The 17,676-nt window shown below is 43.9% G+C and overlaps 2 protein-coding genes across 2 annotated transcripts; one reads left to right on the top strand and one right to left on the bottom strand.

Annotated features, from left to right (window-relative positions):
• Positions 1-538: 538 nt before the first annotated feature.
• NUF2 (NUF2, NDC80 kinetochore complex component) lies at positions 539-12,890 on the bottom strand. The gene is made up of 13 exons (XM_026044963.1): positions 12,768-12,890; positions 12,306-12,380; positions 11,958-12,034; positions 11,244-11,305; positions 10,334-10,431; positions 9,614-9,687; positions 8,183-8,279; positions 7,169-7,231; positions 6,308-6,445; positions 5,254-5,394; positions 4,300-4,475; positions 1,626-1,761; positions 539-1,421 (listed from the first exon to the last, which is right to left on the bottom strand). Exons 1-13 carry the CDS (start codon positions 12,888-12,890, stop codon positions 1,272-1,274), a joined length of 1,410 nt encoding a protein of 469 aa, XP_025900748.1. The 3' UTR covers positions 539-1,271.
• Positions 12,891-14,639: 1,749 nt separating this feature from the next.
• Positions 14,640-16,310, top strand: LOC112952151 (inositol 1,4,5-trisphosphate receptor-interacting protein-like 1). The gene has a single exon (XM_026044960.1). The coding sequence runs from the start codon at positions 14,640-14,642 to the stop codon at positions 16,308-16,310; it is 1,671 nt and encodes a 556-aa protein (XP_025900745.1).
• Positions 16,311-17,676: the final 1,366 nt, after the last annotated feature.

The raw sequence follows: 17,676 nt of genomic DNA, 5'->3' as shown, positions 1-17,676 counted from the left end.
ACAAAATGAGCTTTGAACAAATTACCACCTTGCCACATTTGAGGAAAAAGTACAAAAAATAAGAACTACACAACACCACACATTATGTTGCATTACACAGAATAGTTACCTACTACTCAGACTACTTCATGGAAATGGGAAAGCTGCACAAGAAAATGTACTAGTTAAATATTTGCTATGTAACACAGAGTACATATCACGTGCTGTAAAGCAGAGGAAGAACAAAAAACACAACAGAGACACACATATCTTACACAAAGACCTAAGGCAGTACAACGCCTCAATAAAAAGAGCTTTTAAAGCTACGATCACCTACTGTTTCTAACTCTTATTTACCAGAAAAATTGACTACTTAACCAAAACTGAAAAGAGAATATCTACACAATCTTGAAAAGCAACTCCTCCTTCATTATAAAATACCTTTTATTAATAGCCATTGTTATAAACGTAAAAACCAAGTTTTATTTTTCAGTTAGAATATTACGCCAAGTAAAAAACAGTCAGCTGAGAAAGGGGAGAGAAAAATATAATAGAGAAATAGAGTTACATATCCTTATATCAGCCATTTTTAAAAATAACATTTCATAATAACTCTAATAATCAAAAACATTTCCAAAGCAGTCTAGCAAGTATTTAGGAGCACTGCAAGCTAGTGCCCCAAACAGAGACTTGCCTTAAATTTGTACACAAGTGCTCACTACTACCTTGGGCAGAATCAATGAGTTGAAGCTTCTAGAGACACTGCAATATTAACTAAAGTGACACTCTTGGGAGTTTCCAGGGTCACAAATGTTACGAAGAAAGCAAGCTAGTGTTTACAAGGAAGACACTACTGCTTCATCAGAATTTTATCATAATTGAAAAATAGAAGCAAAATATATTACAGACTGAGTTTGAACAGTGGATCTTGTCAGAACAAAGCCAGGTCTCACAGACCAAAGTCACAGGTCATCAAGATCAACATTTACAAAACAATTTCTGCAAAAGCAAAATTCCTTTTAAATGAACGGAATTCCTTCTAAGTGGAAAGAACATGGTGTAAGAGAGGTTTGCATTCTTATGTCTAACACCAGATATTAACCTAAACAATACAAACTGGTTGAACCAAGACTTCTAAGATTAGCTAGCTGACAACACCAGATCTGCCTAAACACGACATGGTTTTGAGAAAGTTCCTTTTGCCTCAAGTAATCCGTCCTACACAAAGCATAAGCTCTCAAGTTTGAAGACAAGCAAGAGCACAATCCAAATGCAGTAATATGAAGATATGCTTAAGAATTACTTCCAGGAATCTGAATTTTAAGTAGCTCCTCCTTCAGTTCAGCAATTTTATCTTCTCTTGCAGCTGCATAACTGTTTACCTTCTTTATGAGAGAGTCATGACACTTCTCCAAACTAGCCTTCAAATTAAGATATATCTCCTAGAAAGGGAAGTTAGAGGAAGAAAAGAAAATAATCAAACAAAAACTTCTCTTAGGTTTGCAAAGTCCAGTTCTATGGGCTGGTAGGCACAAACACCACTGCCTCCATGGAACCAGAAGCAGAAAACATCCTCCCTCCAACTATCCACAACCTACCACCCACACAGCTTACTGCGTCTGTAAGGCCTCACACACACAACTCACCTTGACATCCATTTCTTCTTTTTCAGCATTCTCATTCAACTGCTCAATTTTGAATCTTATCTGTTGGATCTCCTTGTGAATTGCAGTCACTTTTTCATATACAGCCCCCCTCTTTTCCTGAACTCTGTTACAATACCTAAAGGAGAAGAGTTACAAAAGTTAGTGCTAAGCCATTCAACTGATTCAACATTAAATAACTTCACATGTACAGCTTGCATCTTACAAACATGAAACGAACAGTTCTACAGCCAATCCCATACAAAATTTACTTGCCTTACAAGCACAACTAAACAGATTTGCTCCCATCACTGTCAGAGAGCTTGTCTCAGGCCCCAAAATGTAGTTTTGCTTAGCTAACAAAAAAATTAAGGGAAATTACAAGAATTACAAGTATATGATGAAGATGTCCTGTTGTTGTCAGTCAAGGCAGCTCAGATGACTCCAGTAAAACTACCTGAGCTCAAACCAGCAGCCTGCTGGGCACAACCATCCTGCCTCTGATTAGTACCTCAGTGGAGAGCCATGCCCAAAGATCAACAACCCACCAGACCAGATGTTGTATGGGTGCACTTCCCATTTGGGTATAGCTTAAGTCACACTTCCACCTCAGGCTCAATCAAAGCAGATTTAAGTCACAGCTCCAATCTCAACCACCAGTGTTACATGCAACTTCAAGTCTATCCTTTCCCTACATCTCAAACATAAGGATTATGTCAAGCATCTTAAATTCCCAGTCTTCCCAATCCACACAATCTTTAACTCTCAAGCCCTGTGAAAGCATTGAGCCACAGGTCAGAGATGCATACCAATACCTGAAGTTTCCTACATAAAGTAGATAATTAATTACACACTTCTGGCAGAGAGGAACTGTTCCTGCACAGAACCCACACTGACAGCAAACACATCTTCCCCATGCCCATTCAGGCATGACATAAGCTCTTGCAGCTACCAAGGACTATCATAACTCTCAACAACTTCCAATTCTTTGTCAGAAGACACCCTCAACCTCATCGCTAATCCACAACACACTAATTGCTACATATGCACACACTTGATCTCCTTGCAGGAGGAAAGAACCCCAGGATGATCACACTCTCCAATACCGCATTAAATATTTAAATAGTATACTAAACATAGTGTGGCAGAACAGAAAAATCCTTAGGCCAAGTTTATAATATAATGGCAGTTAGGCACTATGATGGTCAGTAATTCATTTCCCCGCTCCTAAACCAGCTGGGAAATCTGCTTGTTTCTCTCCCACTGATTACAGAGAAAGCAAAGAAAAGTGAGGATTTGAAAGTTCTGACCTGACAGACCCCACATTTCCTGTGACATGGAGCTTGCATCTTAGAATCACAGCAAAGCAGAGCCAATAACACCGCTCTAACTTGCAGATAAATTCTGACAGCTTCAACTGAGTTGCCATGTAATCATGCAAGGGACTAGGCTAGGAGCAAGAAGTCTTGCTCCTAGCTTAATCTCCTAAACCAAGACCAACTTATCAAGAGGATTTGTATAATTACAGATGGAATAATTTATATTATACATTTGTGTAATAGTTATAGTTCCATTATAAATTGAACCGTAGCAGCAGTTTTAGATAAAAAAAGACTGGAATATCTTTTTTCCAGGTTTAACCTATTTATACCTTTCTGCCTTGAGGCAAAAAGTTGGTCTTATTAGTCGATGAAAACTTCAAGTCAGGGTTACCTCCCATCTCTTCCTTCTTACCAAAATTCCTGATTCTAGCATTCCAGGAAAGTAATCTAGTATATCAAACAATGGATAAGCAGGCAACCACTTCCATAATAGTGTCAAGAATTGAATTATGCAGCAATTTTTTCCTTCCAAGTTAGCTTTGCTGGTAAATACACTCCAAGGAACAAAGGACATCTGTTATCTGCATACAACCAAAGCCTGTCAGCAGAACTAAGGTTTAGTCACCTTAGCCATACAGAAAGCAAGCTCTCCTCCATCCCGCTTTGCCTACTCAGTCAATAGTTTTCCATAATTCCTTTATATTTTTCAGTATATGAAAACTGTTTTTAATAAACTTTAGCGATTACATTTCAATACTTCTAATCTCACAGTGACACCATGACCTTACACTGACAATACTACAATTGGCTACTGCAGTCACTTCTGTGCTGTAAATATTGCCTCATGACTTGCCTTTAGCTAAAGCAGGAAGGAAGATGGGCTGAAAGGCTTTGATCAAATGACACTTTTCCTTTTGTTTTAGAAGCATCATGTCAGGATAATACTCCTCTGAGATACAAACCCCATTTCCCCATAGGTCTTGAACATCTTTGATAATGAGCAAAAGTGGCAAGGGAAATTATGAAAAATTCATGAGAGGCAAATGGGGCTTTGTTGAAGTCTGATAAGTTGGAAAATTATCCCAATGTGACATTCTCTTTAAGAAGATAAAAGAATCAAGAATAAGCATTATAAATTAAATTAGTAATCCAATAGAAGAATTGCTGTCAAGTCACATTGCAATTATTGATTTGAGACCCCAAGTCCCTGCCTACAGCATTTTTGGTCTTCATACAAAGCTATCCCACATCACTCTTTCTTCTTATTGCTAAGCTATGTATTTGTACCAGACACGAACTTTGGTAGCACATAACCATGTAAGTAGCATTAGGCAGAAATGTCAACGCATCCATACTCAAATATAGTGTGCTTGTATTGCTCAACATCTTCACGCTTCTTTTTTATCCTTATTTCAGTTGTAGAAAGCTTCTCCTGCTTTGCAGTAACCAGTCGCTTTAAGGACATTTCATCCGTCTTGCCTTTTTTCAGCTCTATCTGAGCACTTTCAAACTGATCTTCTAGATTTCTGACCTACAGTATGTAAAAAGTGTTTTAAAAAAAGTGGAGAACAACTTTAACGCAATATACCCTATTAGAAATTTATTAAAATTTTAGCTGGCTTCTTACTTTTAAAGAGTTCTGATTGCTAACTAAAGTCTTCCTACAAAATCCAAATCCAATCACTAGCCTGAGTGGTTAAGACCACACCAATTAGTATGACTTAGAGTAACTACTACATTCTGCTATAGTTCTTAGCCAAAAATAATTGCACACATGCTGTAGAAATATCCAGAAAGACCATATATCATTTTTCAAATCTTAATTATCACATTTTCCCAAGACTAAACAGTAATTAGCAAGATACTGTATTGTGACAAACACTTCATCAGTGCAAGACTGGCTTGGTAACATCAGTAAGATTAGACACATTTAAAGCATGACTGTCCTTGAAGCGGTTATTTGTGCTCTTAGTTTCTACATTATAGGTAGAAGAGACTTAACCTCACATTTTTTTCCTTGTCCATTACTTCCTACCGACAACCCTAATACAGTTCAAACTATTTTAGGTCAAGTTTCTGTGGCAAGGAGACGTTGAGTATTTAAGATGGTCAAGAGTACATTAGCTTTATAGCTGTTGGTTTGCTGCACATTACTTCTAATACTTCAACTGAGATTCTCAAGTTACCAGAATTCTTTTGGGAATGGAGGTGAGATGGGAGCTTGCAGAATACAGATGCTTACTGATGATCTCCTGTCTTGCTTTGATATTGAACTCCCCTTAAGTAGATAAAGTTACTGTAATACAAACCTCTGCCACTACACTGGCCAGTCTCTCCATATTGGCTACCTGTCTTTCCATTTTCTTTTGGTACAACTGCACCTCCAATTGGCACGATGGAAGAATCTCAACAAGGTCTCGATAACCTTCATAATTCTCTATAACCTCTTGCTAGAGAAAAAAAGACAAAACAAAGCTCAACGAAGAACAGCATCAAAGTCGAAGGTTATTTTGTATGGATATTAACGCACAATTTTATGCCCATTACCTCACTCTCATTCTACTATTGGACATGGGAGTTAAATACAGTTTTTGCCCTAATAGGTTTTCAATTTATAGACAAAAGCATTTAATCTGGAAAAGCAAAAAAAATGAGGGTGTTGTATGCTGAACTCGAGTTGTTATAAGAAAATATGAAAAGAAAAAAGCTACACAGTGGAGAAATTCCATACTGATAAAACAGTGATGACACAAAAACAGATGTCTGGAATGACAGCAATAGAAGTTCCATCTCTTGGAACAAGATTACCTAGGGAGAGAAAGTTCAGCAAGTTTTACTGATGTATGAGCAATGATGAAAAACATTTAAATATTGGACATCGCTGTGAAAAAGGCACAACTAGAAGGAATTCAAGAAGATATTCAGCACACTAGTAGAGACAGTCATAAATTGCAGAACTAGTGAGCGAGTGCACAGATCTCATGAAGCATCTGTTCTAGAGTCCAGAATATTTGTGAGCTGCCAAAATAATGTCGTCTCTTGAGAGCATGCAGCTAGGAAGGTTTAGAATTCTACCTCCAGTTTTGAAAATAAACCATTATTCGTTACAGAAAAGGCACAAGTGATTGCAAGATTGCTTTTCCGGAAGAAAAAAATAAAACAAACACCTCCCCTTCATACACCCAAGATAGCAAACCGATAATCCTATGAAAATAATCTTCAATTCTCTCTGAAGCTATGATGAAGAATTTAACTCCAGTCTAACCAACTGCTGACTTTTGTCTAGAAATAAGTCAATATATTACGCCAAAAGAATAAGCCATTCTCTGATGCAACGCCGCCTTATGCAGGAAGAAAACTCACCTTAGATTTCTTGAGTTTCTTAACAGTTTCTTTCATTATCTCTTTGTAGTTTTTCACTTCCTCTGGACTCTCTACGATTTTTGATTTCAGCTGCTCTTGTTCTTCTTTCAAAGAAGCCATTATCACTTTGAGTTCATTCTAGTGAAAACAAGGGCTTTTGCTATTAGTAATCTAAGCAGAGCTATGAGACCTAGTTTGTCAGTCTTATGACTAGACAATATTCTGTATGCTGTAATCTATTCTTTCAATAGAAAATTTGCTTTAGAAACAAAAATTACTCTAAATACTGTCAATATTACAAAGTAAAACCATTAACAGCCTATATTTTTCCTGCCTAAACAGGCTTACAATGGTGCAGTACTAAGTTGCAAGAACATCCTTCTAAAAGCCTGCCAGCTAATACATATGACTGGCAGCTCTCCTTCAGGATCACTCTTAGGGCAACTCAGAAAATCACTGCAGGGTTTCAAAGCCCACGGCATTATCCAGTAGAAGAGCAGCACACTTCCTGTGCAGTCTCCCAAGCTCCCAACTTCTCACCATCAGGTCAGTGTATACCTCCATTAGCCCCTCTAAGTATGTAAAAGAAGTCTGAAGCTTCCTGGCATTTCAGATTTATTGTCCATTTACAGATCAGCCTCCTGAATAAACTCAGAGCTTTAAGCTGCAGAGACACGCATTTAAATTTAGTCAATAAAGTTTCCAGGTGAAAAGTGAAGCTGAAGCAGTTTAAAAAAAAAAGCTAAAAAACATCTCTTGAACTATTACATTACCCAGCTATAAAAATAATCTTAAAGATAGAAAGATGATAAATTAGCTGCTTTGGAATTTAAGGTACAGTCTATATGAAGATACACTTACCAGTTTTCGGGTCCTCTCTGCAATATCTGACTTCTTCTGTGAGATCACTTCTTGTAAACCTGTCTAAAAAAAATAAAACCACCTCTTACTCTTTTTCTACTAGATTTCTGTCTACAGAAGAGACAATTGCTCTAGCATGGGTTAACACTCTTTCAGGGGAAGCACTACATTACTCGAGACTAGCTTAGTGTAATGTAGCACATCTCATTGCTAATTAAAGCTCACTGCGGATTTCTTTGGAGTTTCACAACTAGCAGACAAAACAGCAGTCAATATAAAGCTGAAATAGAGAGGTAAAGCATTATTGAAAAGCCATTGGGAGCATTAGGAATGCAGGCAGCAGTTGGCAATTTTGAAAAGAGATAAGAGATGGTGCCAGTTTATTAAAGCTCTCTCCAGCGGGGTGGGCAGATAGAGCAGAAAACAGGAACAGTGCCCAAAGTTCCCCAAAAGCCTGGGTACCACGTGCTCCCTTCTTTGCACTGCCCTGTGCACAAACCTCTGCCAGAGGCATTGTTTTTACTTGGACAAGACCTACATTAAAAATACATAAAGTCCCCAGTAAAAAGTGGGTGAAACAGTAACAGCAAAGACATAGCTTAAGATAGCTTAAAGTATCACTTTTCCCCATCAACACTCCCTTTGCTCTTTTTCAAGGGTTTTCCCTCAAGTAACCCTTCTTGAGCCTCAGTTGATTTCCCAACATAGCTCATCCTCAGTTCCACTTTAATCCTTCAAATTCATTTACAAAACAAAACAAGTTTAACTTCGAAACACACATTTTCAAAACAGGTATCTTATCAAATATAAAGCGAAAAGTCTGATTCCAAGTACATTTCACATTCTTTACAAATAAAGAGTTGGTTGTAAGGAATTAGAAGGATATAGTGTTCTAATGAGTTTTTTTTTAAATCAAGAGCCTTCCTTATTTTCGCAGAATTAGGGAAAGGAGACAAAACAGCAAGAGTAAGGAGCTATGGCAGTGTTTCACAGGAACAGGTAAGGAGAACATACCGCTTTCCGACGATAGTCATTGTTTAGCAGTTGCTGCAACTCCTGAATGTCATCAGACAGCTGCCTGAATTCTGCCTGCTGTTCTACTGGAACAGTGCTAGGCAAAAATAAATAAATAAAATTTAATATTGAACTGTCCAATACATTTTTAGTGAGGTTGATAGACTGTTTTATTCTCAAGACTAAAAAAAATTCTCAGAAGCTAAGACTATCAAAGAAAGATGGTCTCCAATTAGTAAGTTATATTGTTTGGTTTAGAATATTTTATGCATAGTTTAAGGAACTATTGTAAACAGAGGTAGTAAGAAAATAAGAGTGAGAATTACAAATTTAAATAACATCAAATAAAGCCAAGTACCAAAGAAAAACACTTTTACCAACTTGGATTTACAAGTTTTGCCTAATGGAATATGCCTTATAAATCTTCTATTAGGGTAGACCCTATAGCTAGCTGGAAGGTCTCCTGTCTAACAAAGACAGGCTAGCTAAAGACAGGCCAAAAAAAGCTAATAGAAGCTCATTTTTGGTTTTGGAAGTAACCTAGAAAAGTAACCATCTCTTCAACCAATTATCTATGAGCAAAACAAAACTTGTTAGCACAAAGACATGGATAGCAGCACTAAATAACCTAAAACTGAGAGGTGGAAAACATGCCCAATAACAGACAAATTCATCCCTCTAAATGGAGGCATACCATAAATACTGAAAGAACCAAGGAAGCTCAACCACATTCTCCAAGACACAAAAGACAACACCCTCAAAACAACCATGCACTCACCAAGTCGTATTTTTTATTTTCTAGACAACAGCTCCTCTAACCTAGCACCAGAAAAGTCTACTCAATAAACAGGAATAGCTTTTTACTTCCTGGCTCATTTCCCAAGAAGGCTGAACAAAAAAGCCAGTCAAGTATCATAGGAAAAGTTGAGTCTCATCAAACTAAAAACTTTTAAACAGACTTGGAAGAATAGCCTTAAGTACAAAAAAAATATTACTCCATTTTCAGAATCAAATTAAAAAGCTTGTGGGTGTATATGGTGAGAACAGGTCATGAGGCAAGGAAGAGAAGCTAGGCAATTTGAAGAAAATTTTGACCAAAGCACTATGTTTCATGGTCATTAACCAAATTTAAGTACTGTCTTAACTTACTGCCTTTGCACAGAGCCTGCCCTTCACAGCAAACAAGTCACACACACAAACTGACACATATTACTGAAAGCAAGTACTTTTCTTCTAGTCCAAGAGGAACTTTTACTTTATCTGCAACAGRCGATGGGGGAAATGTCTGAGCACTGAGGGCTGGCCAATACCAAGATCAAGTTTGGAGGAGCCTGTGGTTATCAGTCAGTTCTGATAAACCACACTGCTCAACTATTCACCTCCAACATATCTGCAGGACTGCTAGCCAAGGCAGTTAGTGCTCATACTCACTTCAGCTTCTCCAGCTTTGCTGCTGCCTCTTGATTTGCTGTCTCTAGTTGTTGTAGTTTCTCCATAGCTGATTTCTGCAAGTTAATTGCACAGAGATGTTTTTATCTTGGGAGAATATGGTTTATACTTTGAGTTCTCTCAGAGCTCTGCAAACCATGTACTCCACTTGAAATATGCCATATCTCTATACCACTGAGATATTCAAAAGGTAACTGCTGGCAGTTTTAGATTCGGTCCAATGACCAATGTTATTTCTCAAAAATGATTCAATGCATTCAAATCTCTACTTCCAAGGTTCAATTATCAAATAAATAATTGGAAAAATAATCAGATTAAACTATTTAAGTAGTTTGGCTATTGTACCATATAGAAATCTTTACCATTACCAATCACCAAGCCCAAATACTCTTTAGAGAGACACACATTTTTCTGACAGAGATGAAATAGTCTGGAATTAAAAGAAATTTCTAAACTAATATGCTTCTTTCCTTAAGGCTATTTCAGAAAGTCTTCCTTAAAGCTTTTACAGTAGCTGTGTTTGTTCATAACTTGTAAAGATTTACCTATATTAAACTGGCACCTTTACATATTACATGCCTACCATGGAGACTCCAACATGTTTTTAAAACTTACAACAGAAAGACACCTCTATTTATAGACTAAGGTTAATATTAATTATATTTAAACAAGTATCAGGTGTAATATGGCACYTCATCTTACATAGTTCGATTGTAATTCCAGGTAGATTCCACGTCGCGATTCTCTGAAGTGTATGAAGTTGAGAATGCCACTGAAGAAGCGAGTTGTCCTCTTTGCTTCTGAAATTGGAATTACAAGTCATCACTATTTTATTCTCCACATGCATCACAATTGCTTAGAACAAGTTGGGTAATTAATTCAAAGAGAAGGAAACCTACAAAAACAGGGCTCATCTTCCTCTGACACCAATTTTGGAAAGTTTTGCCTATTACTAACTACATAAAAACAAGCACTAAGGTATGAACTTACAGTGCTTTAATGATTCTGTGCATTTCAACAAATAGAAAAGCGCATGTAGAGGAAAGACTTAAAATACAGGTGTTATTTTAAATAAATCAAAAGAGAGATGTCCAATCAAACTCTGAGGAAGATTACTAGAGGTCTCAAATGTCTTAGATAAGACAGACCAAGAAGTGAGAGTTCTTCAAATAGTTTTTCCTAAGTTTCTTATCACATCAAAATCACTACAACTAGGAACTGGAAAGGCAGAAGAGCAAATTTGAGAACTATTTCCTATAGAGGTATTTGCACAAAAAAAGCCATTTATTTTTACACCATTTTAAGAGTGTCACAGTTTGGTCTCCAAACTAGCAGTAGCATAGACTTGTAACACTCAAAACACACCACATAAATTATTTAACTGAATTAGCTTACATAAGGAGGAAGTTGAAGAATTGTTCATTTGAACCAGCTTGTCTAAAGACCAAAGATCAAAGTAGTAGCTGGTAGCCATGATTAGTTCTGAACACCAGACATTCATCTGACTAAGCCAAGTCAGAAAGAAAGCAGACTGTGACACCCCCTTGCCCCCCTCCCAACCCTCAGCACACATACCCCAACAGGATATGGAAGAGCACAAGCACTTGCTTACTTGGGTTTATAACATCAGCAATTTGAAAGTCATGAATACAGCACACTGGAAGAAAGCGCTCCCTGTAAGGAAACAAAGTAAAGACTTATCTGCACTGTCCTTGCACTATAGATGTTCACTGGAAATGCACTCAACAATCAGACTGCATGTACAAATTCATGTCAAAAACACTGTAGTCTTACAGTACTCCACAGGGACAAACAAAATAGACTTTTACTGAACAAACTTTCAAGTTAGTTCAGCTTTAACAAAACCCTCTGTTTAGCTGAGTCCACTCTCTCCTTAAATCTAAAGAAAAAAGGTTTAAAGTCTAATGCTCATAGCACAAAGCAGTGGCTGTAATTCAAATATGTTTATATAAAAGGTGCTTAAGATTCCTTTCTTGGTATGATGAAGCCTTGGACATCCAGAATAGAGCCAAGTGCTCCAATTTCCTCCCTTCCCCCCCCCACACCACACACACCCCCCCACACACACTCTRACTTAAGTCACTAATCCAGCCTTCCAATTATCACAGTAAAAGCACTTATTTAGATCAAAGACAACTGTCAAGAATTTTACTCAGTTACAGCCTTGCTTCTTGCTCATCTGCAAATTTTACTTTGCTCAAAACTAGAGAGCAGTGAAACTACTCAAACATAAATAAAAGCCTCACCATCCCTAAACTGGAACTTTAGAAGGAATACAAAATATCAGATAAAGTCTTGTACTTACATGTGAATATACAAGTTACAAACAGGTAGAAAGCCTTCAAATATTTGTGGGTACATTATTTCAACGTTGACTGGCATCTAAACAGTAAGGAGAGCAGAGTGAATACACAGGCACAGCATAAATATAGGAAAATACACGAGTTTGTTCCCACAAAATAAGATCCTTCAGACAGGTTAAATACACAGATAATGGTCTCCACATCCCTGGGAAATACAAGCTAGTGGGGATCTATCTTGGGAGCTTTCTCCAGGGCCAAAAGAAGAGACCAAGATAAGGCAGAAAAAAAAGAGAAAAACTTAATCTATTATTTGCCTCACATATTTCATTATAGCTACCATTAACACATACCATGTAGAAATGCTCCAGGCGGACCCCATATACCTTCTGCAGGATTCTCATGAAAAGCATGTGCAAGACTTCAGGCTGCAAGGTAAATAACACACATCAACAGCTCACCTACATTACTCAGGGCTCCCAAACAACACCATAAAAACAGCCCAGTCTTTAACCCATCGAGTCAAGAAAACAGAAAACTCTTGCTTCCCAACACTGAGTAATCTCCTGATATATTATTGTTGTGTCTTATGAAATGCAGCAATCACCTGAGGCAGATGTGGACCTAATCATCACATCCGTGTCATATATTTCATTCTTTTCCTCGACACACAGTAGCTTACACAGCAAGCAACACCGAAAACTACCAGAAAACTAGCAGAAGCACAGACACAGCAATTCTAGTGCAGAATAAGTGTAATAGTTTTTAATAACTATTGGAAAAAGAACTCAGCTCAGAAAGCCGCCCACACGCACCTTGGGGTTGGGGAAGAGGTCGCCCTTGGTGAGGTTGCGCGCCTCGGAGCCGGTCAGCACGTGGCAGCGGAGGTAGGTGATGATCTCGGCGGGGCTGTAGCGGGGGAACGTGAGCATCTCCATGGCGGCCTCCGAGCGCCCGCGCCAACGGCCGCGCCCGCGCCGCCCGCTTGAATTTAGCGGGCGCCGCCCCCCGCCCCTGACATCACTTCCTCTGCAGGCCCAACGGCCACTCGGGCAGCGCCACGCCCCGATCTGCCCCGCAACGGCTGCCTGGGGGAGGGGCTTCCCCGGGCCCCGCCCCTCGCGGACCGTTGGCCGCTGTGAGGCGGCGGGGGCGGCCCTGGCCCTGGAGCGAATCCGAATCCGAATCCGAATCCTCGTCATGCCCCTGCTGTCCCGGGGCCCGCGGCCAGGCGCACCCCAGCACCCGGCCTCACTCGGAGGGTCCTTTCGGGAGCTCCTCACCAAAGAGCCCTGGCAGCCACTTCTGTGAGCGCAGGGCAGCTGGTCCCGCAGCCCGAGCACTGCTCCCAGCAAGGCTCTTCCTTTTCCCCAGGACACAGCACTGTCCAGGACTTTCACACTGAGGTTAAAGTACGCTCAGATAGAAAGTAGAAACAGAAGTGATGCAAGGTCTGGAGCTCTCATCTAGTTCCTCAGAGCTACCCCAGCCCTACATAAATGCCTCTTTATTCATCATCTTGCTARTGCTGCCCAAGAGGTGGGTGCCACACAGTTTTACAATTACCCAACCAGCTCCTTGGCACTTCACTTTTGAGATGGAAACATGGTCACATCCCCCAGGTACATGGATTCCTTCGTGAGGTCCCTCAAAGAAGAGCTGCCTGTTCCCACCACAGGCGGCTTTATTCATCTCCCTGGATCATCCCCTTCCAACAGATTCTGCTCTTCTGGAGCTAATCCACCAACTACCCACATGCAGGAGTCCTCAGTTCCATGTGGGCAAGGTGCATTTGTGGCACACCATGTCATCGAGGCCAGCTGACAAYCAGGACAATCTCCAGACCAACATGTTCACCTTGCTTGCACATCACTCTCCAAAGGGTATGTGCTAGGAGGAGATACAGTTCCTGCCAGATAGGCTCATAGTGCACTGAGACACACACATTTGGCACGTGCAGAAACTACAGTCCTGTACCATGCTGAGCACCACGCTGGCCCACGCAGGGTGCTGCGTCCCAATGATCGCACAGAGGACAAGTCACAAAGGGAGGGGACAGTAGCGGRGCACCCTCGGGCTTTGGCCCTGCAGCTCTGTGGCTCCCCAGCAGCACGGCCTGGGCCAGCCCCGGATGCTGCAGCTTCTGCAGGGTGAGTGCAGCAGTGGGGCAAGGCGGTGCAAGAGKAGAGCTGGGCACCAACTCCATCTCCTTTTCCACTGCTGCAGCCGAGCCRCATAGAGCAGTGCTCGGGCTCAGGGGTGTTGGCGCCCGCAGGGCTGGGGGCAGAGCTGCCTGTGGACGCGGTGTTGGGGATGTGGTGGGCACTCGCAGCTCTGCAGCCACCATTCCCCTGCAGGAGCACTGTCCTGCTGYGGACACTTGTCCTTTCTGCAGCCCTGTCCCTATGGCAAAGCCTGGCTGGGGTGCCGGTCTCAGGGCAGGCTTGTCAGGATGGGCCCCACAGCGCTGGCGTCCCCTTGGAGCCTGTGGGCACCAGAGCCCAAGAACTTCCCATGTGGCTGCCCAGCCCCACTCAGACAGTGCTCACCAACCCCATCCTGGCTGCATCCCAGCTCCCTGGTCCCCCCTTCTGTCCTGCCCCTTTCTTCCTGCAGCTCCTGACACCCATCCATAAGTTCCCTGCCAGCCAGTGTAGCTCACCCACTTCTCCCATCTCCTCTAGGCCATGGCTGCAGCTCTTGCGCTTGTCCTGGCCATGCTGGGCACTATCCTGCAGCTGCTGAATATCAGTGACCATGTGGATGTGGGCACTGTCCTGCAGCCACTGAATATCAGTGACCACATGGATGTTGGCATGGTACTGCAGCTACCAGATATCAGTGACTATGTGGACATGGGCATGGTCCTGCAGCTGCCAAGTATCAGTGAGGACATGGATGTGGGCACGGTCCTGCAGCTGCTCAGTATCAGTGAGCAGGTGGACGTGGAGCAGCAGATGCAGCAGCATGAGGAGCAGATGAGTCATCTCCTGACTCTGCAGGAGCTGGCGACGATGATGCAGGACGCACCGAGCGCGCTGTTCAAGAGGGACGTGGTCTTTGCCACCTGGGACTTGTGGCAGCTTGGGGCCTTTGCTGGAGGCCTTGTGCTGCTCTTGGGGCTCTTCTGGATGTCCCCAAGGCAGGAGAACGGCTCGGRCAAGGGCAGTGGCACCGAGGAGGAGGAGGTGGCGGGCACTGCGCCCTCGCTCTCTCCTGAGCAGCAGCTGGACTCGCTGCACAGGAGGGCTCTAGAGAGCTTCTGCGAGCAGCAGCTGCGGGGCCCAGCGCGGGACRCGGCCCTCACGTGCCAGGCCGTGCGGGAGCTGGTGGACAACCTCCTCCACGCCTGCCACATGATCTCCCTGGCCACCTTCCTGCCGCGGCTGGAGCCCTGCRTCGGCGTGGGCAGCGCCTTCGAGGGCTGGGGCCACGGCGGCGAGGCCACCGCCTACAGGGTGCTCGTGCGCCTGAAGCCGCCACCCGGGCACTGCTTCCGCCTGCGGCCCGGCCCCGGCACGGAGCTGCCCGCSAGGCCCGGCCGCATCCGCGTGAAGCTGCAGTGCATGTGCTGGCGGGAGCAGCTGCTGGGGGACGTGCTGTGCTTCCGGCACCGCTCCTCCGAGCAGGTGCGCCGGCACCAGCGCCCCGGGCTCCTGCACATCCTGTGCACCGACTCCTACCTGGATGTGGAGAAAACGGCCCGCTGGTTGCAACTCTTTGTGCAGAATGCCTGGGACGTGATTGCTGAGCAGCAAAACTGCCAGCTGGCGGTGCTGCCTTCCTCCCGTTCCTGTCAGCTCCAGCTCACCTACGACTCTGGGAGGACCGTGCGCGTGGAGATGGTGCTGGAGGTGCAGCAAGATGAGCTGGGGGTCTTTGTGGGCAGCCAGGAAGCAGAGGGAGACCTGAGCAGCACAACGTGGCTGGAGAGCTGCGCCCTGCACGAGCTGCTCTTCTTCAGATGGGTGGCCAGGCAGGCCCCCCAGGGCAGCTGCCACCTGACGTGTCTGCAGCTCCTCACCTACCTCCTGGGGGACTCGGTGCTTTCCCCTGCCCACCTGAAAACGGCCACCATGCACCTCCTGACACTGCTGCCCCCGTCGGAGTGGTGCCCGCAGCACCTTGCCGAGCGCCTGAGGGATATCCTGCACTACCTGCACCGCTGCCTCGAGGAGAGGCAGCTTCACCACTTCCTCGTGGGCAACGCGCGGGTGCCCGGGGAGSTCGCGCTGCCCGCGGCCTTCCAGGCAGCCCGCCCGCTCAACCTCTTGCAGCGCCTGGCGCGGGAGCCGCAGGCGCAGGCGCTGCGCRAGCTCGCCCAGCTGCGCCATCGCCTGCAGAGCCTCTCGCGCTGACGCCAACGCAGTCACCTGCGCAAGGGCTGCCGAGGCGCAGGGGCTGCCGAGGCAGCGGCAGCGGGCCCCTGGATTTAGGGAACAATGAGTCCCTAAATGGGACCACTTAGGAAACATTGAGTCAAATCCTGCACCCTGCCTGATTCCGACCCTGCCTCCATCAGCCCCCTGCYAGTGATGCCGTCGTCTTTACCAGCGCTCCTGCACGCTCTGTAATTTAACCCTTTTCTTAAGGAATTAACTTGCATTAAATAAAGAATTAAAAAGAATTAAAGCAGAACGGGCTCTGTGCCGCTCTCTGCTGCTCCCGCTCCTCTTTCACGTCCCTCTTTCAGCTCTGTCACGGTTTTACACACAGTGGATTCCAATTGGCGGATCGAGACATCAATCTCGAAAAGCCCTCCCCTTTCTCATGCCAGCCAATAGGAGGCTGTCATGGACGCGGTGCCATGGCAACGTCGCGCCCTCCTCCGCCAGGGGACGGCGCCATCTTGTGGGCGGCAGGAGGGGACGTGAGGGGGCTCGGGGCAGCCCATCCAGAGGGGGGGTCGTAGCCATCCCGAGATGGCATCGTGGCGCCCAGAACAAGTTCGGTCAGCTAGAAGGCACAAGARGGGGAACGGAGGTTTTCCAAAAAAGAAAAAAAAAACTGATGCCTTAGATTTATTCCAAGGTGAAGGATCCATTTCCAGTAAAGGCATTTCCAGCAGGCTCCTGAGATCCCCACATTGTTGTCAGCCAACATCGGCTGCTGGGATGCAGGATCCAAGTCAAGCCAGAAACAGAGTCCAAAAGGAGAGCCACTCTCAGGGCATCCCAGCCCCCGAGCTCCTGTATGGATGGGGGCTCTGCACAGCCGGAGTCCTGACTGCCACAGTGCCTTGCGTGCCAGGCCAGGCTGTTTTCAGTCACAGCCCTGYACAGTCCTGCCCCAGGCAGCCTCACCGTGGCTGTTCAAACCTTGTGTTTAATCTCCCCTCAATGTATTTAACTCCTTCACTCAGCCTTGGATACAGAATGAAGCTCATTAACAGAAAAAGCCCTGATGAGTAACATCAAGCCCTGCATTCTTCTTCTGATGGTGTATGGCTAATTGGAGAAGTTTCTGGGATGTAGGTGAAAGGGAGAAAATTCAGTAATACACAAGTAGGTCTGCTTTTAAAGGGTATTTTTATTATTTAACCAGTAAACCGAGTTGGCAACAGCAAGAGAGCAGSCCCGAAGTCCTTTGTGCTCTCCCTGCAAGGCAGCAAGAATCCTTCCTTGAGCAGAGCTGCCTTTCCAGGTTACTGCTCGAGATGCCCGAGAGATTCCTTACCCAGGGCACAGCCCTAATAAGTGAAATGAGGGTGCTTCACTTGGCAAA

This window comes from Nothoprocta perdicaria, unplaced genomic scaffold (assembly GCF_003342845.1).
Source record: "Nothoprocta perdicaria isolate Ctin4 unplaced genomic scaffold, notPer1 scaffold_392, whole genome shotgun sequence".
In the NCBI taxonomy this organism is placed as follows: domain Eukaryota; kingdom Metazoa; phylum Chordata; class Aves; order Tinamiformes; family Tinamidae; genus Nothoprocta; species Nothoprocta perdicaria.
The sequence above is the reverse complement of the archived record's forward strand: the minus strand, read 5'-3'. Positions and strand labels throughout refer to the sequence as shown.

What these genes read in the sequence shown, in the direction of transcription:
- NUF2 (XM_026044963.1), bottom strand. Translation starts at nt 12,890, where the DNA reads ATGGAGATGCTCACGTTCCCCCGCTACAGCCCCGCCGAGATCATCACC. An exon ending in ATGACTATCGTCGGAAAGCG is followed by an intron (nt 7,232 to 8,182) that starts GTATGTTCTCCT and finishes TATTTTTTTTAG; the next exon opens with ACAGGTTTACAAGAAGTGAT. An exon ending in CAGAGAGGACCCGAAAACTG is followed by an intron (nt 6,446 to 7,168) that starts GTAAGTGTATCT and finishes TGTTTTCACTAG; the next exon opens with AATGAACTCAAAGTGATAAT.